The sequence below is a fragment of the Chionomys nivalis genome, chromosome 22 (genome assembly GCF_950005125.1).
Source record: "Chionomys nivalis chromosome 22, mChiNiv1.1, whole genome shotgun sequence".
NCBI classification, from domain to species: domain Eukaryota; kingdom Metazoa; phylum Chordata; class Mammalia; order Rodentia; family Cricetidae; genus Chionomys; species Chionomys nivalis.
Window position 1 is genome coordinate 43,023,795 of NC_080107.1, and position 25,434 is coordinate 43,049,228.

The following is a 25,434-nucleotide window of genomic DNA, read 5'->3' on the forward strand; positions in this document are numbered from 1 at the left end:
TCACCTCACTCTTTAATGATGGCAGCTTGGTGAGACCACAAAGAGCTGAGGAAGGCTAAGAGGGCCTGAGGGCATAGAAAAGAAAGCTGTGCCCAGCCCAGAGGCAGTCATGGATCCATGGAGGGGTGATGGCCATTGTGAAGACAGTGCCAATAAAGCCATTACCAGACTGTAGACATTACTGGTAAACTCCTTCGGAGGGGTCCTGAGGAGCAAGGCTTGCCACCGAGGAGGCTGGGAGGAGCAGCAGCAGACTCAGCCAGCAATGACTTGTAGTTCTGCACGGGGATCTAAGAGGGTAGCATGGTTGATGCTGGCAGGAATTGGGGTGAATCTTTGCTGAAAGTGGGCAGTCAGCTATGTGTTGTTGCTGACAGGAATGAACAGGTGGAGACGAGAAACTGGTCTCCTGGGCCACAGCTTATCTATCTACAGAATGAAGTGGAGGCAGGCCCGACTTGGGGGTCACAGAGTGGAGATGGGGTGAAGCAGAAGGCTCCCCCAGAGGGCTCCCAGTTAGTTTCCCCACAGTAACAAGAACATAGAGTTGGGGGTTGGAGGGAGTGAACTTGAGTGGGAAGGGGGGATCAAACGATTCCTGGGAGCCCCTGGGACCCTTGAGTTGGGAGGGTAGGACATCAAAGTGGGAACAGAGTTTGTAGTGCCTGCTCTGCTATCTGGGGATGGGGGACAGGCAGCTGGGCTTAACACAGCTGGCGTGGCCAGGAGGACAAGAAAGGTAGTGATTAGGCAGGAGCTGCTGCATCATAGTGCTATGTAGAGCAAGAAGCATCCCAGACCTTCCTCAGGCCAAGGGTTCAATAGGAACCTGTATCTTTCTGTCTCATGATCAGCCCAGAAGAGGGGCTGAAAATTGCAAATAATTGGGGTGATGGGTTATGCCTTCATGACCATAGCTATCAATCCTGCAGAAACAGCACATGACATACAGGGGTGAAAGAAGACACCCCATAATTCCCCAATGGCTTCCAGATAGAAACAGGTGGTCATAATGCCCAAGTCTATTGTCCTTGGTATGAGCCCATCTGCCATTAAGCCTTTCTCCAGCCTGCCCTAGGTATAGTACCTGTTAAATAATACTTTTCCAATAAACAGATGTCATTCATGAGACCCAACTTAACAAGCTCAGTCAGAGGAGGCAGAGCAGAGCCCTGGGAATAGCAGACTGCTTCGGGTACCTAGCTCAATTGTACCGTGACAACATGAAGCTGGTCGTCTGAAGACTCTGGTCTTGGTTCTGGTGGCAAAGTCCATTGAAGCTGGACAGCTGGGAAGGTTTCAGGCCCCATTTGCTAGGAGATTCGAAGAGAGGACAGGGAGTTAGTGCCGTTACCTTGGCAACACTCTGTCACATTATAATGAGGCTCAGTGGTAGCAGGAAGCCTAGCTTAAAGGAGTACAAAGCCTATCGATTTGCTGGTGTCCTGAGGAGGCACACCAGGCAAGCTGGCTGCTCCATCAGGAAGACAGCGGGTGAGGTAGTTAGGGAGCTAGGAAGTGGGGCGGACCAAGCTGGCCCAGTGCTCAGTAGCCCTGGTGGCTGGGCACCCACTGAGTCATGAATGAGACCGGTGGGATTCAAGGCAGGCATGGAGGGATTGGGGCTGCCCCAAGTGGGAGACCTTGAACCTTAGCAGGAAAGCCTTGTGTCTGGAGAGTTGCATGAGGTGTGGCAGCTTGGAGGACTGGGCTATCCTGAGATAAGGTGGATCCAAAAGAAGTCAGTGGGCAGTGGGACAGGAAGGGTGACCACTACATCCACCCTAACACAGAAGTAGGGCCAATCAGCACAGGCTTCAGCTTTGACAGCGCAAGTTCAGAGAAGGACCAGGCGTGGAGCACTGAGGACCAAAGGAAGGGGAAACTGAGCATGCAAGCTGCAAGCCTTCAACACAGGACTGGCAGAGTCCAAGTGAAGATGTGGGGTGGAGATGCACAAGCCTCCATCCAGTGGCGATTTGCATAGAAGTCTTTCCGCGATGATGAACTTCAGGAAAGTCAGTGGCTTTGACTCTGCTTTATTCTTCCCTTGCTTTATATTCAGCTACAGTGTAATTCTGTTGGCCTCTGTTTCTGTAGGTCCCCAAGGCCACATATGGAAGATAATCCCCAGGAATGGGAGGTTACAGAAGTGGGCTAAATGATACATGGTAATCACTATTTATATAGTTTTGCATTGCACCGAGTATTAGCAACAATTTAGAGGTGACTGGCAGTGTGTGGGAGGAAATATAGGGACTATGCATCAATTAAAAATATAAAATTTCAAAAATTGAAATAGGGGACTAGAGAGACTCAGGTGTTAAGAGCCGCTGCTGCTCGCTGCTGCTCTCTCAGAGGTCTGGAGTTAGATTCCAGCGACTGCTTCGGGTGGCTCATAACTGGTAACTCCAGCTCTAGGAGATCTGCCACTCTCTGTCCTCCATGGATACCTGCGCTCACCTGCACAGTCGCGCAATTAAAACTAATACAAACAAATCTTAAAAATTAGAAAAAATAAAACTGAAAACATTGACTAAAGTAAGCAAGGAGATAAAACATGCATAAGTGTGTACAAGATATAGTAAAGCCTCCCACCCTTGTGCTGAGGGACACAGAGTTTCCAGGTTGAATAGTCAAGGGACAGCTGCACTCTCTTCCCATTTCCAGCCATCCCTGTTTCACGCCAGGCAGACTGGGTTTGACTCTCACTAGTGTCCTTGCTCCACTGGGTGGACACAGATTGGGGCACTGATCACCCATTTCACTGGCAAGGATGCATGGGGCACCTAGAAGTGACCAGGATCATAGCAGCTCCTGAGAGGCAGAGCTGGATCAGAACCTAGGCTGTGTGGCTTAAAGACTACAGACGCCCAATTAGTTGCTTGTCTTCTGTTCATGTGCATGAAAGGATAGACATGTAAGAACCAAGTACTCTCTCTCTCTCTCTCTCTCTCTCTCTCTCTCTCTGTGTGTGTGTGTGTGTGTGTGTGTGTGTGTGCGCGCGCGCGCACGCGTTTTTGTTGGGGATGGAACCCACTGCCCTGTGCATGCATTGTCATTGACCTATATTCCTAGACTGTATAAGTAACTTTTAAAAACAAGTTTTATCAACACTAACACACAATTCTTCCATTTAGAGTTCTTGCTGTTCTTCAAGAAGACCCAAGTTCGGTTCTCAGTATCCACATCAGGAGGATTATGACTATCTGTAATTACAGCTCCCAGAAACCAATGCCCTCTTCTGGCTTCTGCAGGGACTCTCATACATGGTACACACACATACACACACACAAATAAATACATAAAAATAAATAAATCTGAAGCATGCAAGTCAAGGGTTTTGGGCCTATGGCTTTATTATATTTTATTGGGGTAAGAATATATCCAATATATAACATTTGAGGCATCATTGCCTCCATCTTCAAAACCTTTCTCATGGCCTCAAACACGACTTGTTCTCAGTGACCATTCCTTACTCCCCTCCCTTCATCCTTGGGGATTTCTCAACTCCTTTCTAAGGTGCACCTGCCTCTGCCTTCCCAGCACCAGAATGTCGTCTTCCTGGAACTTTTTACAAGCATCCTGGGGATCCAAACTCAGGTCCTCATGCTCCTGCAGCAAGTGCTTTGACAACTGAACCATCGTTGGCCCATTTTTACTTTTCAAATAATACAGCCATCTGGCCCCGCCACTCCATTTCTAGGAACTGAAGGTAGCACCTGAGACGGGTGTTTACATCCATCTTCACCACAGCTTCCTGCAGTAGCCGGGAAGGGAAATATCCAAACATGCCAGTAACGCCCAAACAAGCAGACAGACAGAGAAACAAGATTCACCCCAGAGCCACACCCATGAAACACTGTTCAACACTGAGAAGGAAGAGTGAGTATGTGACAGATGTTACCATGGGGATGAACCTCACCCAGCCACCGAACAACCGATATCAAATGACACTATTCTCGTGCCACTGGACCTAAAAGGATGCCACACACACCAACACAAGATCAGATGCCCATCCCATCCTCCACCTAGGTATGGAACACCGCCCGCACCTCTCACTACTCACCCTTCAGCCCCTTCTTGATTAACCTACATGGCCAGGGGATGGCTTCTCCCAGTCTCAGGTAAGCTGTCTCCCCACTGTTTCTGGAAATACCCTTGCCATGCTGCTCCTTAAGGGTCACCTAGAAGGGACCACCTGTGCAACTTGTGGGCTCGGCTTCTAAGGATGCCGCTCCACCCATCCCCGACGCTTCCCTTCACCATCCTCTCATCACTCAGTGGTCCCTGACTTGAGTTCCCAACACCGGTCTCCAGAGCTCCCCTTGGCCTAAGGCCGCCGGGATGGAGTTGTCTAGCCCAGTTCAATTTCCCCCGCCTTTTTGATGTCACATCCTGTCCCAGCCTGCCTCCCCGCCGGCCACCGCCCTCCCTCCTCCCATCCCAGCCCAAGCGAGGAGCGCCGGTCCCTCGGCGCCACCCCCGCCCGCGCCCCTCACCGAGCAAACTTTTGGCATCGCTGCAGCCCGGGCGCGCCGCCGAGCTCCGCAGGGCGCGCCTCTCCGCCGAGCCTGGGAGCGCGGGGACCCGCCTGGCGCGCGGGGAGAAGCAGGCGCAGCCCCCGCCCCGCCGGCCCAGCCCTGCCCGAGAGGCAGTCACTCCGGAACCGGGACCATAAATATGCAGAGCGGAGGCTCGGCGCAGCACAACCCGCGCGCCGCCCGCCCCGGCTGCTGAGCAGGCGCCGCCGGAGCCCGAGCCGCGGCCGGAGCCCCAGCCCCAGCCGGGAGCGCGTCCACGTCCCCGCAGCCGCCAGCCGCCAGCACCCAGGCCCCGCACGCCAGGACGTCGGAGCGACCGCGAGACATGCAACCGGCCCGGAAGCTCCTCAGCCTCCTGGTCCTCCTGGTGATGGGCACCGAACTCACCCAAGTACGTGTGACCAACGCCATTTTCCTCTGCCAGGGCCACCGAGAGCCGGGCAAAGTCGGGGAGCTGTCCCCGGGGCTGGGGCTGAGGAGGGAACCGGAGTGCCATCCGGCCGGGCTTGAGGGAAGGGTGCGGGCTGATCTAGACTGGGTTACTGCAGCGCTGGTTCTGCGGGGCACAGCAGCCCCTTTCCCAAGACCACCTCCCCACTCCTGTTGAGAAGTTCAGAGGGCAACCTGGGGGCTTCGTTTCCTGGGTTTGTCATCTGGTAGGGAAGACAGAGGCGACAGCCAAGCCCCTAGGCATTCATGCCAGCGGAGGTACTCCTGCCTCCCAACACACCCCCCTCGGTGGCCCGTCTGTCCCTTTGGGAACAACGCTACTCTCTATACGGTGGGCATGGTGCCACTAAGCCCTGGAAGGGCAGCTGCGAGGCGCTGGGGTGCATTGTTGGCTGATTGTGGAGGATTTGGGGGCTGTGGCTACACGCGGCTAGAAGCATGAGTGATGCGCTGTGTGCATGTGGGACGGCTGGAGATGCCCAGCGCTCATCTGTCCAGAACAATGTGCCGACCGGAGTGTGTCTCTGTGGGGGTTTTCTCCATTTTAAAACTGCAGCTTGGGAGGCTGTGAGCTCCCAGCTGGGAGGCTGTTTTGCTACTAGGGTGCTTGTGCTCCCAGGAAAGAGTCTGCCAGCTTTGGGGCTGCTCAGAAGTGACATTAAAATGCCCTTTGTGCAGTGCCACTGTGCCTTGATCTGAGTGGAGCCCCCCCACCCTTGGCAGTCAGAAGTCCAGGATGTGGATGACAGCCCACCTTTTGGTCCCAACCCCAGCTGCCTGGACCATCTATCCATCTCCTAGAAAGAAAGAGGAAACAAAGGAGAGAGGAGAGGCCAGAGAGCAGGAGGAAGACGAGATGGAACGAGCGTCCCTTGTTCACCTGGAAGCCCTTGCTGGCTTGGTTGTCTTTGTCCAGGACACACAGTTCAAACTTGACATGACAGTGGGATTTGTTGTCCCACTTCCCCTCAGTACCTTTTTACTTGGAGCTTCCTGGACAGACAGACAGTTACACATAGAGAGGGTCTTCGTGGAACTCTGGGGAAGGAGTTTCTTTGACCACTCTGGAGAAAGCCTGAAGGAGGGTGCTGCCCGTGCATGGATGACTGAACACACACATCACACATACACACATACATACCACAAACACATACACACCACACATACACACATACATACCACAAACACACACACCACAAATACATACACACACACCACAAACACATACACACACACCACAAACACATACACACATCATGTACACACACCACACATACATACCACGCACTCACACACAAATCCATGTGCCAATTCCATCTCTCAGTGGGTTAACCTTACAAAGGGCAATGCCTTACTGACATATCTTGGCATAGAGATGGTTGTTGATTGTGGTACTGGGTGGTGTTGAAAGTGACTGTTCCCATAGACCCTCTGGCCTTAATGGCATTTTCCCCCTCTGGCTACAAGCTTTTCCTCCCTAAATCCTCTACCTGTCTTTTCAAACATTCACCGTTAACGGGAGAAACTTTTAATTCAACTTCAGTTAGAAACTTTGTCTCTATGGTGGTGTTTGCCCATCTGTGCTAACAGAGCCTGCTCTCCAGCAAGGGTCCTCAGCAGACCCCTACACACTCAATACCAGCATCTCTGGACCCCAGAAGAGGCTCCCTCCCTGAAGGCTGCCTTCAGGACCCTGGTCAGCTCCCGCAGTCCCAAGCCTTCGCAGTGCTTGAAAGACAATGAAGCTATTTGCTTGCCTAGGTTTTCTCTTAGAGGTTGAGCCTTGAGGTTCCTTTGAGGACAGCCAGAAGCACTCCCTCCTCACATCTCCTGCTAACCCTGCCCTCCTCGGACCAGCCTCTGGAGTCTCCTCTGTAGAATATTGCCTGGCAAATCCGTTATCCCTGAAGGTGATGGGGTTTTAGCACCAAGTCTTATGAAAAAAGATCTCTCAAACCACCCAACCATGTTGAGTCTTGGAAGGCTCAGATGCCTCCACCTAGGTTCTGTGCTCAGAAGCCCCTTTGGGACGGGGACAGGTGGCTCTTGTAGTCTGTGGTGACAACCTGAGACGTGAGTGTAGGCTTCACTGAGTCAGTTGGTCCCTTAGGATATCCCTGCCTGGAAATCTGCTTTTTCAATTCTACTGTGACAAGACACACTACTCAAACACCTTTGGACCTCAGAAAGAATCTGTATGCCACCCCCTCCCCCCGTGGAAGGGGAACTGCTCCCCACAGCCTCACTTGCTTTTCAACTCTTCCAAACACTGAGGGCCAAGATTCCAGGGGAGTAAGTGTGAACTGGTACAGGTGGGAAAGAGAACCAGCCAGAGATAGATGGGCCAATCGGACCCATAACGAGGGCTGCCTTCGGGATCTAGGCAGGCAGGTGGGGCAGGGAGCACGTGCTGGGCCATCTGTTCTCCCAGCAGCTGACTCAGGAGCGATCCGCTCAATCAAATGCCAAGTGCTGATTGACAGCTTGCTCCATGCAAAGCTGTGGCCCTCGTGAACTTTGTTCTCAGACAGAAAGCGCGTGGTGTGGCTTTGTTCTGCGGTTTTCAATAAAAGGCTGACATTCATGCTCTTTGAGGGCAGTGTCAGTGACATCATCTTGAGCCTTCCAGTGGGAGCACTGGGTTGTTTCTTTCAGTCCTGGGTTGGAGGCATAACTGGGGCTCCTGGTCTCCAGGCTCATGCACAGCCCACCCCGAGCTTCTGCTTAGATAGAAGCGTGGTCTGTGGGAGTTGAGTAAGAAGGGTTGGAAAGTTCTGCAGCGATGACCTTGAACTAGAGGGTTTTATTCTACTCTAGTCACACTAAACAGTGACCAGGTGACCTTGAGTCAGCTCTCAACCTCTCTGAGCCGGACCTTCCATCTCTTTAGGACAAGGATGGTTAAATGGGATGATTTTATGGACTTCTCTGTCCCACAAACCCCTTGTCCCGTTCTTGCATCTGCTCTACTCAGTAGCTCTATTCTATAACAAGTCTTTCTTGGCCATCAGCTGGTTGGATTTAACCCCTTCAGATATGGCTTATGGTCATATACAATCCAAGTCTTCATCATCGTCATCTGGGGCAATACACTTTGTGAGAGGATGCCAGGCTCTGCCATGTCATTTAGGCTAAGTATTGTTTGTGTCAACTGCTCTAGCTGAGAATGGAAGAAGCTAGGGAAATGGGTGACACCCCAGATGGGTGCTAGGGTTGTTTCCAAGTGACCCCCTAGCAGGCAGATAGGGAGGAGGATGCAGGAAGAAAAAGGAGCTGCAGAGGCTGCTGTTGACAAAGGACTCAGAAACCTTCCCTCCTGGGCCCCACGCTCTGCAACTGTGCTGGGGTCTGTGTCTCATTAGCCATCACACCCAGTCCAGCATGGCTTTCCCTAACAGAGCAGCGCCACTGACAGCCTAGTGAGGCCAAAGCTGCCCTGCTGATAGAACTTCCCTCGCGCCAACTGTGGCTGTGACTGCTGCTTCATTTCTGTCTTCACGGAGTGACTACTGGCTCTTGGTCCTGGATTCTGATAAACTGCTCATCACTGGAGGTGCTTGCAGCTATAATAAGCCTTAACCCACACCAGGCACCTGGCTACCCTGGGTAGTTCTGTGGATGGGCAGGGTAGAGACAGAGTAGGTGATGTTAACTTCAGCCCTCAGAATCCCCTTAAGCCTGAGTCAGGGGGTGCCGTGGACGCTTTGCACATCTGCACAGTCCTTCCGCTCATTCCAGCCCCTCCTCTGCCTTCATTACAGAGTGTGTGTGATGAGGAGGGTGACAGGAAGTCAGGCAGGACTGTCCTCTTTCTCTGCACATCTTACTTCAGAACACACAGAGCATATGCACTGGGCACTGCCTCAGGGGCTGGTGACAACCTCTGAACACAAATGCTAGGCCCCTGAGACACACCACTCTGCTACCTGGGCCTGCTTACCTTGCTGATAGGAAGTCTCGCAACCCCCGGGAGCATGGGGGCAGAGTACTTTAAATCCCTCATACACAGCAATTTGCTCCTCATTCCCACCTCAGTATTCCCCAATCAAGAGCTAGTGCCTGTCTGCTTTGGGTAGTATTTATTGCTAAATTATCAGGCCCTGTAATCAGTATTAACATCGCCATGTAAGGTAATACAAAACTAATTACCAGCTGCGCTGGATTAGATGGCGGGGGGGGGAGGACGACTGTGAGCCTGAGCCTGGTGAGGAGAAAAGGCAGCTTCCAGCCTTGGGGGAGGGTGTGGATGCTGTTTCTGTACAAGCTAGCACAGTTAGCCCCACTTCCAGGTGACATAGGTCACCATTGCAGTCCAATGGAGAGTGGGAAATGGAAAGTAAAACCTTCCCTCCCCCCCTTTCTCTTTTTCAGATTGTTACACATAGAGAAGCTCTACCGAGGCTCAGGGTGCTGGGAGGTCAGTTAGCCGTCTGTGACATCCTCCTGCCAGGAAATATGTAGGAGGACTAACTTTTCACACCATAATGTCCCTATGACCTGGGGTCACCCTCATTCTTAAAATGAGGACACTAAGCCTCAGGGAGAGGGGGTAACGTTTATGGGAGCCCCAGATGCAGCCCCAGCTCTGTCTAATACCTAAAATTTAGGTGCCTGCTAAAATAGAAAAATGAACAGCTCTGTGTCGTGAAGCACCTGAAAGAGGAGGCACCTGGTGTGTCCCCAGGTTACACCAACCTCTGTGGTACAGAGCTGCAGATGGCTATCTAGCTGTGGATAAGATGCTGACCTGGACAATTGGCATTCAAGGGGAAGCAGGGAAGGGAGGAAGGGGCAGTCATAGGATCTGAACCTTATGGTAGGAGTTTCTGTCTTCCCACTAAGGCTCAGGCCTCAGGTGGGTCCCCTCACCTTCAGAGACCCAGGGGCATCTGATAATGCATGCCAAGGTGCCTGGGTTCATTCTTAAAGCAATGCCAGGGGTTATAGGGGAGTCCAGCACCTCCTTGGAGTACCAGTGTTTACTTGCTCAGGTGATTTGAGACCCCAGAAGTCACAAGTAGAACCTAGCCATGTGGAATGGATGCCACCTATTTCCAGGTCTTTAGATCACCCAATCTCTGTGTGGGTGTGGCTCCATCACTTTGCAAGATCTGTGTAGTTTACACAGTGCAGGGATGACCTAGGCCTCCTCAAAGGGGCTGGCACCGTCTACACGTGATCCGCCCTTGTTTGGGGTTTCTCACCAATAGGTTTTCTGCCTACACCATCTGCTAGTCTCTGCACCTAGATTAAAGCTCATGGCCACTGCTCGGGTAACATTGGAAAGAGTGGTTTCTTTACAGATATGAACATGGCTCTATCTCTTTCTCCTCCGAGCCACTGGTTTGTCCTAATTCCAATTCTGACCAGGATGCTCCCTGGGTACTGATCGGTGAGATTTAAAAACTGGCACCCCCAAATATAGCACAGTTGGTGGAGTGCTTGCCCAGCATGCACACAAGGCCTTCTGAGTTCTTCTGTATAACCATATAAAACTGGGCTAGAGGCTCCAAAACTCAGTGTCAGCTACACGGTGAGTCTGAGGTCAGTCTGGGATACCCAGGACCTCATCTCAAAATAAAATCTGAAGCCAGGTATGGTGCCTCATGACTATAAATCCCAGCATTTAGGAGGCTGAGGCAGAAAGATTGCCTTGAGTTTGAGGCTATGCTGGGCTACAGAGTAAGACCCTTTCTCTAAACAAGACAAAATATTGTATAACCAAGTAAAAAAGAGGGAGGAAAGAAGCAGAGAGAGAGAGAGAATTAAGACTGAAGAATCCCAGGAAGAGATTGGAGGATGCTGCCCCCTCAACATCTCTGATTGGTTGACCTTACTTACCTAAAACAATTCTGTGTTTATGTTATCCAATCCAGCGATCTGAGTGGATGCTCATCTCGCCCCAGAGGAATTGTGTTCCTGCTCAGAGCTGCCCCCAGTATACAGAATGGCTCTCCTGCAGGCTCTGAGAAGGGCCTGGTGTTTGAGGGTCTGAGAGAGAACACGGGTGCATTTCTCAGTGCATCTCAGGGTGCTGGTTACATTTAGAGAACACAGCAGAATTCAAGTGGGGAGAGGCTTTTCCAGCAATTGTGCCTTCAGAATGTGAGTCCTGCACCCTGACGCCCACCCAATACATGGCTGCCCCTGCTCTGTTACACGGGACTACCTGGCCCCTGAGTCTAGTCTCTTGATTCGGCTGTGTGTATGGCAGTCAGGGAGAGGACCCGATTATTGTCCTGAGCCTATCAGTGGCACTAGGGACTCTCAGGCAGGAGTTTTTCCAAAGATAGCAGAATCTTTGTTAGCAGTAGCGGAGAATCTTCACAGCTCAGCCTTGGCTCTGCAATGAGAGACCTCCATGCAGCAGAGGGGACAGGGTTTAGGGAGAGCCAGTGTCTTCAAGAGCAGGGTTTACAGAACCTGACAGCATTAGAGTCTACAGGCTGAGCAAGTATGGCATCCCTGGTGCTCCTCCATTCCCTGCTGGATACCCCTTGTCAATGCGAAGTCTCTAATCATGCATAGTTTAATTCACATCTAGGTCAGGTGCTGCTGCCAGAGAAGTCAGCCTGTCCTCAGCTACGGAGACTTCTCTCCTGGGACGGAGGAAATGGAGTGTTTATAGCTCCTGGAAACCGCAGTGTAGCCCCTAGGGGAATGTGTCCATGGAGAGGCGCCACTTCCCTGGTTTGGCCCCAGTTCTACAGGAAAGCTGAGGGCACTGGGGCTAAGACTTCCTACAGACATTAATGAAAGAAGCTAGGCCTGAGGAGGCAGCATGGCAAACAGATCTCTGGATGTGCAGGGAGCAGGTTCAGACACATGAGCCAGAAACACGCAAGATCCGGCCTTTGTGGGGGGGCACTGTTTCAGGGACAACTGAGTCTTCTGCTAGGAGGGTGTGGCACTTGGTCACTGGGAGACTTGAATGGCTAGAACCAGAGTAGAAGAGAGGACCTCAGCTCCCTGGATTAGCTCTCTTGCTAGCTCTGCTGACAAACCCCAAACGCAGAAGCTCCTGGTGGCTGAGGGCATTTCTCTTCCCTGGCTGGGCTGGCCCTGGAAGCTCCGCCTTCCTACCAGGGCCACAGGGAAGGGCAACTCCTCTCACTCTTGCTTCCCATGATACAGGCAGAGAGCAAGGGCAGCAAGACAGCCGCATTCCCCAAAGCTGCTCAGATATGCTAAAATGGCAGGTCCTACCCCCTTGGCCTATGGGCGGTAGTCCAGAGTACAAGGAGTCAGGCTGAGGTGGGGGTGGAGAGCACACTACCCATCTGTCCTCCTGGAGGACCCATATGGGCTTATGTGGGGGATCTACAGCCTGGCTGCCCGTGGGGCCTCTTGTGGCTGCTGGAAGAATGTCCTGGGCTAAAAGCAATCATTTTCCTGTTCCCGGAATGTTCAGTCTGCCTCAGAGAAAGATCAAAAGGGCAGGGAAGGGGAAAGAAGGTAGCTCCATGTGGGAATGCTTCCATTTGTCTCTCTGCCACTGCCTCTCTCTGTCCCTCTGTCTTTCTACCCTTCTCTCTGTATGCCTCGATCTTCTTTTTTCTGTGTCTATATCCATGTCTCTTTGTTGTGTCTCTGTGTTTCTCAGTGTCTGCCTCACTCTCTCTATCTCGGTCCCTCTGTTTCCGTCTCTTCTTGTCTCTATTGCTCTTCTTTCTCTTTCTTTCTTCTCTCCCACCCCCTTTCCTCTTCCTCCTTCCTTTTTAGCTTATTCTCCCCCTCTTCTCTTTCCCTCTCCTGTTCCTCTCAAACTATTTGAAAACAGGCCGCATAGACATTGCTATTAGTCAGTGTGTCACCCAGAGTTTGTCCAACAGAACTGTTCTTGCTAGGGCGCATCAAGAAGTGAGTGGGAGACCGGCGTCCCACCAAGTGGTCACTGCTGGCCCTGATGCCTGGGCAGGTTCCTGCCCTATGGCCTCAGTTCTCTGGCAGTGGGTGAGGTGGTGCTGGTGTACTGCACACTTTTAGCCCTTGTTCCCCGTCATTGCCAGGCAATTCCTTAGAGTTCTCACCCTCTGTCTACCATGTGCTTAGATCCCTCGTCCCCTATCCACAGGAGGGCTGTGTCTGGGCAAGTGTTCTGGCCCAACTTGTGGACTCAGTCCTTGTTTTCAGAGATGAAGAACTTGGGCCACAAAGGGAGGTCCGCCTTCTTGTTTCCTGATTCTGGATACATTTGTGCAAATTCCAAGCCAAGGCCGCTAAGGGAAGGGCATAAGGATAGGGACCTGAGACAGTGTCACCACAGGTGACAAAAACACAGGCCTTCTGAGATCTTACCAGTTTCAAGAACAAGAACTGCAGAGAGCTCCAGCTGATTTCCAAAGGTCATCAGGATTGCGAGTTGTATAGGTTACACACTCCCAGCATCCAGGAGGAGACTATGGCCAAGACATCCAAAGGGCAAGGGCACTACCATGATTTTGGGCTTTACCCCAAGAATGGGTTGTTTCAGCACACTGCCTGGGCCATATCTGGTCTACTTCCAAAGCCAACCAGCTCATATGTATAGTGGAGCTTGGGGTAGCACTCCTTTATGGCATTCTGTGAAGTCCCAATGACGTCCTGTATGGCAAATCCCCAGGATTGTCTGGGCACAGCACCTGCTCTGTCAGTGTGATGATTATTCAGTGGCAAATGTGGGTGAGCCCTCGTTTCAAGGGAAATCGTGTGAAAATTGGGTTTGAGTTTCTCTTTAGGAACACTGACTGTTGACTGGCACCATGGATGCTTTGACATAAATGCCTATGTTCTTCAACAATCCAAGGATCACTTCTGGAAATGCTGTGGGACACACTAGATCAAATGGCACTCACTCTAGCTCTTCCTCATGTCCCCCACATATGCCTTAGGGACAGTTGACCCTCCTGCCAAATCTGGAAAAAGAGCCTGAGCAGGACATTGCTTTAGACCTGGAAGGGTTGGGAGGGATTAACTTGAACCTCTCAGCTCCTCAGATCAGCTCAGGTGAAGGTGGGGCAACTTGTGTGAGAAACTCAGGTACAGATGAAGAGACTTGGGTACAGGTGGAGAGAATCAGGTGCAGATGGAGAGGCTCAGGTGCAGATGGAGAGACTCGGGTGCAGGTGAAGAGTCTCAGGGGAAGGTGGAGAAGCTCAAGTGAAAGTGGAGAGGCTCAGGCACAGGTAGAAAGGCTCAGGTACAGGCAGAGAGACCCAGGTGCAGGTGGAGAGGCTTGGGTGCAGGTGGAGAGACTCGGGTACAGGTGGAGAGACTCAGGTGCAGATGGAGAGGCTCAGGTACAGTTGGAGAGGCTTGGGTGCAGGTGGAGAGACTCAGGTGCAGGTGGAGAGGTGCAGGTAGAAAAGCTCAGGTGCAGGTGGAGAGGCTCGGGTGCAGGTGGAGAGGCTTGGGTGCAGGTGGAGAGACTCAGGTGCAGGTGGAGAGGCTCAGGTGCAGATAGAGAGACTGGGGTTCAGGTGGAGAGACTCAGGTAGAGGTGGAGAAGCTCAGGTGGAGGTGGAGAGACTCAGATGAAGACAGAGAAGCTCAGGTGAAGGTGAAGAGGCCCAGGTACAGGTGGAGAGGCTCAGGTGCAGGTGGAGAGACAGGTACAGGTAAGAGAGGTTCAGATGTAGGTGGAGAGGCTCAGATGCTGGTGGAGAGGCTCAGGTGCAAGCTGAGAGACTCAGATACAGATAAGAGAGGCTCACGTACAGGTGTAGAGACTCAGGTGCAGGTAGAGAGATCCAGGTGGAGAGGCAGAGGTGTAGGGTAGAGGTAAAGGTGCATGTGGAGAGGCTCAGGTACATGTAAGAGAGACTCAGGTGCAGATGGAGAGTCTCAGGTACAGGTGGAGAGGCTCAGGTGCAGGTGAAGAGGCTCAGGTACAGGTGGAGAGGCTTGAGTGCAGGTGGAGAGGCTTGAGTGCAGGTGGAGAGGCTCAGGTGAAGGTGGAGAGGCTCAAGTGCAGGTGGAAAGACTCAGATGCAGGTGAGAGAGGTTCAGCTGTGGCTGCAGATGTGGAGGTTCAGGCCCAGATGGAACGGCTGGTGTTCTGGGCTGGAAGCCCTGTATTCACCCTCTATGAGGTGATCAGATGTGTATTTCTTTAGTTCTCTTGTCACCTTAGACAGATTCCGAAATGACGACCAGTTTTGACAAGCACCAGTGTGGGTAGGGTCAGTATTTCTTTCCCCCTGGGCGAATGCTTGCCATTTGGTGTCAGCTTAGTTCCCAGGGATCTTGGGAATTCTGAGCCAGTTCCTCTCTGGCAAGTTCTATGGGAGTTGCATTAACTACATCTAGCACTCCTCAGGCCCGACTTCTCACACAGGCTCACAAGAAATATGAACTGGGAGTCAAATCTCCAGTCAAGGCACAATGACCTGTCCTGGTGAGGGTGGGAGAGAGTCCCTGGTCAGTGGTACTGAAGGCTTCCCACTTATTTCTGGAACTACTTAACAGTCTCAGGCTTCATTGTTGTGAACGCCCTGGATTCTATTTTCTTTCAAAAGCCCAGCTAAGTTAAGCTCCTCCAATTCAGGACAGCAATTGGAACATTACTCACCTAAGGCAGAGTCGGGAGCTCTCCAAAACCATTATGGTTATATGCCTACCATAGGTCCCCCACCCAGAAGGTATCTCTGCTTATGGGGAGCTACTTTTCACTTCTCTGTGGCATTTGATTGACAGCAGGCACCAGAGAAATGTCAGAGGGCTCAGGGGCATCACACCTTGCATCAAAACCCAGCTCCGTAGCCTGCCCAGCATAGGTTGCTGGCTGAGCTCAGTTTTTATTTGAAAAGGTGACAATAGCTGTCACCACAGTCTTCTGGGCTTGTCCCTGCCCTGATCCTTTATCCCAAGGACACCTCACAGAGGAAAGCTACTGCTGTTGAGCCCATTTTGCAGGTGAGAGCTGAGCCACAGAAAACCTCATTAGCTGGGTCACCATCTCATGGAAGTTCATGGCAGTGCTCACTTGACCCCAGGGTCTGAATCTAGAGAGGTCCCTCCCTCCAGTGGGAACCTCTGCCCATCAGACAGACAGCAGGAAAGGTTCAACAGTGCTTGGCCATGGAGTGTTCCTCACAAAGCCAATTAAGGACTCCATGTTGAATCTGACAAGGAGCTTGGAGCATGCTGCCCCTTGTATCTTGCACTAAGTTGGATATTCAATAAAAGTCTGTGACTTCTGAGATGGAGGCGACTTTTGTGAACTGGTTGGATTTGAATTGTTGATAAACAATAAGTGTCCCTTATTTTTGTGTAGTGGAGAGCAAGTATGTATGACTTGGGCAGACACAGCTGTGGCCCTGAATCTGTAAAATACGCAAGGCAGGGCAGCATCTCTGTGCTTGTCTAATCCAGCAAGACCACTGGGTGTGACTAGCCTGCAGTACCAGCTTTCACTGAGAGATGGTGCCCTTCCCCAACAGTTGTAATTTTGCTGGCATTAGACCCAAACCAGAGGCACCAATGAATACTGTACATTAGCCAGAGAAATAACTTCAATTGATTTCTTGAGCCAGCCGGCCTCACACCCAGCACTCAGGCCAGGATCATCTTGGCTGTCGTTGAAGTTGACTCTGCAAACGGGGACAGAACACAGAGAGTCAAGTCCTAGGAATGTGTCACATCCCCTCTTGGCAGATATCAGGGAGTCTCCCTTTGTCCTGACATCTCTTCCAAACCCCCTTCCAGGGAGTCTAAATTGACCAGGTGGGAAAGACTGCAGTGGCGGTTGGATGTCTTTCTTTACCCAGGGCTGGGACAACTTGGAGGAATGCCTACAGGACCTGGCTTTCTTCCGCTTAGAAGGCTGTTGCAAAGTCAAAAGCACTATTAAGGTGTTTTGCCGGCTGTGCTGTTGTACTGAGACTTACAGGTCTTAGCACAGATGCTGCTGAAGCTTGCCCTGCCCCTGAGCTGGATCCCTGAGACAGACGCCTGCATGTCTAGGCCCACAGCACAGATGCCTGTCGCTCTATCCACCAATGCGCACACCAGAGTCCAGGGCGATCATGGGGCATGGTCTGTCTAGTGCCTCCTGAGCCCCAAGCTGCCAGCAGCTCCTGATGGTAGGTGGGCACACTCTCCTGCACCCCCTACTGTGCATAGCAGGCAACCAGCCCCTTCTCTGTTTAAACCTGCTCCAGAAACCCAGGATGGTACCCCTAGGAATTCCAACTGTCCTTTCCTTCAGAGATAGGTTCCCGGCAGTGTCTTTCACTTTGTAGCCACGCCTTTACTCCTGTACTGGCACTGGAGACCCCACAAGAGCTTTTCTTCCCCTATAAGGCTGAAGAGAAGCTCCAAACTGACTGGAATTCAATCCACCTGGGAAGACGAATCCCAGCAGTAAGGGTGGTGTGGTTCATCCTTCCGGGAACCCTTGCCACAAGCAGGCATGAGTGGAGCTGGGGCTTCAGCGAGACAGGGTCATGGGTATGACCGAGAGAGCTGAGGAGGGAGGACAGTGAATGGGTGTCATGTGAGATTTTGAGGATTTTATTTTTTTTTTTTTACGGTTTGAGGCAGGTTTGTCTATCCTGGGTGACCCTAACTCTTCGGCCAACGAGTTTGCAGACCTCGCTGTCTGCAGCCAGGGGGCGGCAGGGAGCCGGAGCTCGGAGGAAAAATCCACCCATTTCCTGGGCAGATTGCGTCGGCCGCCGCCCGGCCGTGTCCCCGCCTCCTGGCCGCGGCCCCCGCGCACAGACCGCGCCGCGCTCAGAACCCGGTGGCCCTTCTCGGCAGCGGAGCGCGCAGGGACGCGGCAGCGGCGGGCAGCGCGGGCGGGTAGCACGCGCCGGGCAGGGCCGCCTGGTCACCTCCCAGCGCCGGGGCGGCGCGGCGATGGCCAGGGCGCACAGGGCGGCGGAGACGGACGGGCGGCGGCGGGCGAAGGGGGCGCGGGGACGCGGCCGGGCGCCCCTGCCCGCCGTGGTGCCCGCCGCCTGAGGCTGCCCGGGGCGCAGGAGCCAGCGCCAGAGCGGCACGGGCGCAGGAGGCCACTTGAGGCGCGATGTCGGTTCCGCTGCTGAAGATCGGGGTCGTGCTAAGCACCATGGCCATGATCACCAATTGGATGTCCCAGACACTGCCCTCGCTGGTGGGCCTCAACACCACCCGGCTCTCGGCCGCCAGCGGCGGGACGCTGGACCGCAGCACCGGCGTAAGTGAGCCCGCCTTGCGCCCTCCCGGCCCCTCCTCCCTCCTGCCTCCTCTTGGGTCGGAGCTCCGGACTGGTCCCGCGGTGCGGTACAGGATGGGGTCACCTGGGGAGGAAGAGATGCAGGGGCGAGGGTCACAAACCCACCCTCTGTGCTGCCGCTAAGCAGCGCCTCCGGTTGCGGCCGTCACCCGCACTCTGGCATCTCCGGGCGATGCTTTCTGCGCCCGGTCCCCTTGAGGGGCTTGAGGACACCTGCTCGGTTGCTGGTGGGAGGGGTTCAAAAGTCCAGAGTCCTTGTTCACCAATATTAGGAAGTCTTTCCTTGCGAAGCTTAGGAAACTGAAACTAGGGACTTGGGGACTTAGCCAAGGTCACTCAGCAAGTAAGGGTTGGAGATGCTGCTTAAAGCCTTTTGTGGGCTAGGTCCAGTCAGGACTCAGCTCGCCCTACTTTGTAAAAGGCGGGCTGGACGGAGTGGAGCCCCAGGCAAAAGATAAGAGCTCGGTGGTCTCATCTGAGACCCCCAAATCCCGAGGCACCCTACTCTTCCCATCCCCATTCGAAGATCTAAGGGTCCTCTCCAGAGCTTAAGAGGAGCTGGGCGGGACCGGACCCCCCCACCTCCAGCGCGCGGCTTCACCCACCCCTCTCTATCGGCCTCTGAAATGGAAATCGCATCTCTGTGCCATCAGCAGCCTGGGGAGGGGAGCGTTGGCTAAGGGTTGGGGTGGAAGGTCTGGGTAGGGCTGACTTCCATAGTGGCCGTAACAGACTGAGCTGAGACCACCCTTTCGTGAGGAGCCTCTGGAAAGGGGCCCCAGCCTAACGTTCTAAGTGGAAAGGAGAGGTGAAGGACGAGTCTTCTTTTTCCTCCAATTCTGCTCCCAAGGTCTCAGTGGTGTAACCCGCCCCCCCCCACACACACACACCTATGACTCTCGTTGGCTCTACCTCTCCTGTTTCGAGTTTCCCTAGTGCCGGACATGGCGTGTAAAACCTTTAATCCCAGCACCCAAGAGGCAGAGACAGGTGGATCTCTGTGAATTCAAGGCCAGCATGGTCTACATAGTGGGTTCCCAAAAACCAAGCAAACACAACAATCCGAATGAGTTTCCGTGATGAGGACTTTACACGGTCTGTGTGCTGAGGTTGGGTGAATGAGATAAGTACATCACTATCATAGCTTCTCTGCCTTCCTCCCCATCCCTATCTAAAAATAGCAGGGATGTGCAGGATGCCAGGGAAGGGTTTGGAGACAGTGGGCAGGCTGCAGTAGCAGGAGGGCAGGCGAGCAGGAGGCCATGGGGGTGTGTACAGGAGCATTGGTGTCTACTTCCCCTTCTGTGTTTCTGAAGGTCAGGGTCATGGGTGGTATAGAGGGCCCGCCAGGTGAACCTAGTCACTCACAGCTCTGGGTCCTTGGTGGTCTTTGGGCAGGCAAATCCTCAGGAGTGAGGTTTGGGGGTGACCCTTACACAACATGTTTATTGACATCCACCAAATGGCTTGTGGGTGGGAGCTGCATGGAGTTGGAAGGCCAACATCTTAGCCAGGCTGCTTTCAGGGAGACAGCACAGCTCTAAGCCAGTGCTGCTCTCGGTTCGTAGGCACTGACAGGGACTGTTAACAATGGTGCTTGTCTCTGAGTGTTAGGAAACAGCAGATCAAGACTCCTGGGGGAAGAGAATTCTGATTCCCTGGACTGTTAGCCACCTGGTTTCTTATATGACCCGTCAGCCAGCCTAGTGCAACTGAAGCTGCTCCCACCTCCCCAAGCATTTGTCTGGTTAGATGTCCAAACTCTGAGCATCCAGGGCTGAACCTGGATTTTTAGGCATTGTGTCTCTCTGATCTACTTCAGCCCCTGGCACCCAGGCACCAACCTCCCTCATTCTTACCCTCGTTCTCTTGTTCTCTCCCCGTTTCCTTCCCCACTTGCCCCCCTCCAGGTGTTGCCCACCAACCCCGAGGAGAGCTGGCAGGTGTACAGCTCTGCCCAGGACAGTGAGGGCAGGTGTATCTGCACGGTGGTCGCCCCCCAGCAGACCATGTGTTCACGGGATGCCCGCACAAAACAGCTGAGGCAGCTACTGGAGAAGGTGAGTGAGTCTGTGTAGGGGGTATGTGTGAGCTCACACTTGCAGAGTGCTGTGTGCCAGCCTGAGGGCCAGCCAGCCTGAGTGGCCCCATCTCAGTATTTGGGAATGGATGAGTGTGCAGACAACTGTCTGGATAGGAAGATGGAAAAGAACATGGTGACCCTGCTGGGAAGATGAATACACCTGCTTCCTGGGCTCCAGGGGCTCCATGAAAGAGCTCATTGGTAAGGCCAGAAGCATGGCTTCTTCGTCCTCTGCCATTTCTCCTCTGAGCGATGCTCAGGGTCTGGTCCAAAGGGCTCAGCAATGCTGCCAGGGAAATAGTAGACCTGGCCCACAGGCATTCCATGGGGGTGTCTCTGCTCCACTGATGAGTGGTCCCACAATTTATTCCCACCGTGGATGCTTCTGACACGAGGACAGCAGTGTGTAGTCCATGCATACACCATGAGTCTTATTTCGTTTATCACAAGACCAGAGTAGAGTCGGTGGCATGAGTCACTCCTCAGATTGATGTCCCCGGGCCACAAAGCTAGTTAGAAAGGGAGCTTGTCTGAGTAATTGGACCAGCTATCTTCCTGTTTGGCTTCTGTTTCTCAACAAGAGTGGCTATAGGCTGCCCCTTGCAAACTCTAACCTCACTACTATGAGTCCCTGGAGTGCTACCATGAGTACCATGAGGAGAAGGAAAGTGAGGGGCCTTTCCATCCTGCCCTTCTCACTCCCCCAAGAAAAGATGCCTCCAGGGGATGTGCCCTTCCACAAAAGTCACATCACACACACACACACACACACACTTATGCACGCACATGCACACGTGCACCAGGAAAGCTGGGACTTTCCCTACTGATTAGACTTAGAATTTCCAAGCCCTCACCTGTATGAGATCTGTGGGCTGAGGGCATCTCTGTAACTTGAACACAGGCGCTGAGGACAGCTTCCCTCTGGGGAAGACAGAATGGCTTTGGAGCTCAGCTTAACCCCTGCCAGGACCTGGTCTCCCCAGCTGGAGCTAGCCCGGCTGCAGGACTTGCACCTCTGTGGGCAGAGCAGCTCCCTTTTCTGGACTCAGCTGCTGAGGCAGGGGGCAGCCTAGGGATTAGAATGATTCCTGAGTTGCTGCCAGTCCCCATGTGAAAGAGACATGGGACCTTATTTCCATCATGGTGTCTGTGGGGCTTGCTCACCCTAAAGAGGTAGAGCGTGTTGGTTTCTTGGCCTGTTTTGCCACCTATAGCCACCAGAGTAAATCATTTGAAGAGAGCCCAAGTAAAAATACATTTAACAGATCCCACAGACATTTATTTACAGCAAACTAGACAGGAGCCTAATTGAGTCTTTAATTATTCAGAATTGTAGCGAAGGGGAGGGGCTTGGAGGGGCCTGAGGCCCAAGCCCCGGGGCCCTGGGAAAAGGGCAGAACTGGGAAATGGTTCCAGAATGCTCTGGGGCCCCCTGAGAATGAGGCTGCTCAGCTTCCCTCTCTGCCTATGCAGGCCACGGTCTTGCTGCTTAAAAAATTTAAAGCCCCATCTCACGCCACGTAGACTCTATTTCGGGAGGGCCTGAGCACTGGCTGGAAGAGAAGGGCCTTCATTTATGGTGCCTGCCAGCATTGCTGAGACAAGCCTGCTTGCCTTTGTGCTCTAGGGCTGGGCCTGGGCAACACGCCTCCTTTCTGGTCTACTTTGCTTTTTCTCTGCCTGTGGGGCGGGGCCAGACTTGGCACAGAGAGCACCTGCCATCTTGGGTGGCAACAGAGGAGGCTCTGGATTCCTTGGGTCCCCTGCACCTGGTCCTAGCTGAGGACTGTGGAGCTGGTTCTGTGTTGCTACCATCTGGCTTTGTGTTAGACCCACTTGGTGACACGGCAGGTCAGGTCCTGGGACCTAGGCCTAGAGGCTCTGGTTTGCCCACCTTGAATCCTTGCTGAGGACTGGGTATCAGTAAGCCTGGGCAGTTCCTCCAGGGTCTGATGCCAGAGGAGGGGATAAGGTGAGTATAAGGATGGCATTGTGTCCTCTGAAGACACAGTCTGAGTTCGGGAGCAGAGGCTTTGGAGTCCCCGCCCTTGAGCTGGCTATGTGATGGGACCAAGTTTCTTAACTGACTTGTCTATGTTAACATGTGGACTCAGAACGGTTTGCTCCCCCCACCCAGGGTTTTATGAAGATCAAATGAGATAAATAACATAGCTGGCTCAGGCCAGTGCCTAAGTGGGCAATAAACATTAGCAATTAGTCATTCCCAGATGGGGACAGGTGTGTGGCTGCTGTGCATGTCCCCTCCCCCACTTCATGGCACCTGCTGCCACAGTGACTAAGAGCATCCTATGACCTTGTGACCTTGAACGTGCTGGGCGGATTCTGGGGATACTGTGGGACCTAGAAGAGGTGTGTGGAAGGAGGTATTGCCAAAGGGGTAATATGGATGTCACCCACGTCTTGTTGTGAAGGGCTTAGCTGAGTGGTTGTCCAGAAAGTGGGCTCACACATCTGTTGGTTCACATTAAGACAACCAAGTTATTTGGCATCTTTAAGATTTTTAAGTACAGCTAATCTTTACATTAGAAACATTGGTCTGTGGTAAGGAAGACAAAAATCTCCCACCTGCACTGTGTAGTCTCTTACTGAAAGCTTGTGTTGGCCTGAACCTTTCTCACCCCAAGCCCCGCCCACTGTTTGACTGGTTGCTGTCTGAGCCCTGTTCTTTTGGTCAGTGTCATATCCCCGAGGAGGAGACTTAGGGAAAGAGATGCCCATGTTGTCCCTCTCTGGGCCAGGCAGGCTGCTTAGGTTTTCTGCCCTTATTCTGGGTTCAGGTGTAGATGAACTGCTCCCCACCCGCAAAAGATGGTATTGTTCCCAAGTGGTTCCCAGTATCCCTTGTCTGAGCTCCTCCCAGAAGCCTCCTTGAAGGCAGTGGCATTTGGGCTGAGCCTTGAAGGATGCAAATGTGACATCTTTTCCCAGAAGAAGCACAGCAGCCATTCAGAGGGGCAGCGAGAGGCGGGAGAGGCCGTCCAGGAAGATTCCCCTCAGAGCTCGATTCCCCTCAGAGCAGCTAAGAGAAGGCAGCAGTCAGCCCCACGCACAGCTGTGCTATAAATTGAGCTGTGAAGGTGAATGTGTGCCCTGCTTTCAAGTCCTGAGATCCCATCAGGCTTTTAGTGCTGAGATGGGCAGTATCGACCTGGCCAGCGAGAAGGCATCCTGCCCCTCTTCTCATTTCTCTCCACCTACTGGTCTGAAGGGTTTGAGGTGCTACCCTACCTTCATGCTCTGACCCCTGAGCAGTGAAGCCTAGCCTCTATCCTAAGGATTTTGTTCCTAGAAGGGAGTCTTTTTCAAATTCAGAAAGGAGACCTGTCATTCACTACGCACCTTCCTTGCTGGTAATTGGATTAGATTCTGAGAAAATGACCCAACCCACTGCGGCATCCCCCGCAGCATCCTCAGCACCTTGTCTCCCTGCCCCCCCTCACCCCTGGTGAGCATACATTCTCACATAAGCCGTAGCCAGTTTCCTGAAAATGAAATGTGCTGGCAGCTGGCCGCACCAAAACTGTTTTTCTTTGACGCTCTCTGGAATCGTGCTGAATAATGGAGTCCCATCTTGAGGCTGCACTCCATTCAACAATGCCCGTAAGGATGTAAAACAGCGATTCTTCATTTGCTGGGTGATTGATTCCTGACTCTGCGTTCTGAATGTGCGTGTTTGCCGAGCAGTCATCTGCCTATGATATTGTGGGGGTGATGGATAGCATATGCGGTGGGGGGAAGGTTCGGCACGGAGCCTAGAGCAGCTCCCTACCCCTTCCTTCCACACTTAGAACACCAACACTGTCAGCAAGGACACTCCAGGGGACTCCAGGGGAGAGGGAATTTATACCCTAGGCGAGCCTGGCATCGTTCTGGATTCATCTTTTGCTGTGTGCACCTCCCTAGCGATGTCAGTCATTCCCCAACGTAGAATGGAAACAGGCCCCACCCTTAAACTCAGAGAGAAATGGCCCCCAGCCCTGTGCCTGCCCTGATCTGTGTACCCCACAGTCAGAGTTCTGGTGGAAGAGGGTAAAGGGGAATGTTTACCCAGCCGATCTGCTGTGTTTGGGGAGTTCTTGGTCCTAATGATCTGACGCTGGTGATTAACTGGTAAATCAGGCTTGGGCCACTCCTGCCTTCCCGGGTGGTGCTGTGGGAAAGGTCAGCCTGGCTGATGAGCAGACAAATGAAACCACCGACATCTGCTGCAGCTCTCGCCTTGAACCTGTTACCCTTTTGACAGGTGCAAAACATGTCTCAATCCATAGAAGTCTTGGACAGGCGAACTCAGAGAGATCTGCAGTACGTGGAGAAGATGGAGAACCAAATGAAAGGCCTGGAGTCCAAGTTCAAGCAGGTGGAGGAGAGCCATAAGCAACATCTGGCCAGGCAGTTCAAGGTATGCCTGTCCCTCCTGGAGCTCTACCCCCTCCCCCAACTCCTCCTCTCTCCTCCCTCTTCCCCATCCTCCTCCACTCCTCTCTCCCTCCCCTCCTCATCCTCCTCCTCTTCATCTATTACTCTTTCTTCTCACCCCTCCTCCCCTTCCTCCTCCTCCCCTTCCTCCTCCTCCCCTTCCTCCTCCTCCTCTTCCTCTTCTTCCTCCTCCAAGTCAGATCTTCTTCCCCTTCTGGCTTCCCTTTCCCCACAGAGGTAGTGACTGGGGACCTAGGGGAACACAGTGAGGACTGTCCTCTGCCTTGCAAAGCTGTTCCGCTCTGGGAGGAGAGAGACCATCCACTCCGGCCACTGGAGGGGTTGGGGTTTGGTCATGCAGTTCAGCACACACTGGCCCCTCTCTCCAGAGGTCCCAGGCCCCCTGCTCCTCTGGCTGAGGCGTATTAGACGGGCAGGGTATCGTTAGACGCCCTCAGCATTCCATAGCTGCTGCAGGTAAATCACATTAGCCGAGGATTAGCGTAATTGATTAGAGCCATTTCTGGGCCCAGATCACTCAGGGCAGTTTTTCACTTCTGACCTAATTTAGCTGTGACAAGGCACACTGTAGATGCAGCTGCGTTAAGTGTTCTGTGTCTCCAGGTGACCCTGGCCATTTAAGACCTCAGTTCCTTTGACCTGAAATTATATATACATATGTACAAGTATGTATATATACACGACTCTCCACTAGGACTAGG

The 25,434-nt window shown here is 53.0% G+C and overlaps 1 protein-coding gene across 3 annotated transcripts in view; it reads left to right on the plus strand.

The window, feature by feature from the left end:
* Positions 1-4,437: 4,437 nt before the first annotated feature.
* Positions 4,438-25,434, plus strand: part of Olfm1 (olfactomedin 1) — a 37,697-nt gene continuing 16,700 nt past the window's right edge. The window contains exons 1-3 of one of the 3 annotated variants that reach the window (XM_057754545.1): positions 4,438-4,935; positions 20,103-20,252; positions 24,540-24,695. In XM_057754545.1, the coding sequence (XP_057610528.1) occupies positions 4,870-4,935; positions 20,103-20,252; positions 24,540-24,695 (372 nt within the window). In that variant the 5' untranslated portion in view covers positions 4,438-4,869. Of the gene's footprint in view, positions 4,936-17,694; positions 18,154-20,102; positions 20,253-24,539; positions 24,696-25,434 lie in introns of those variants that run through there. The other 2 variants (XM_057754544.1, XM_057754547.1) reach the window with 2 other exon arrangements.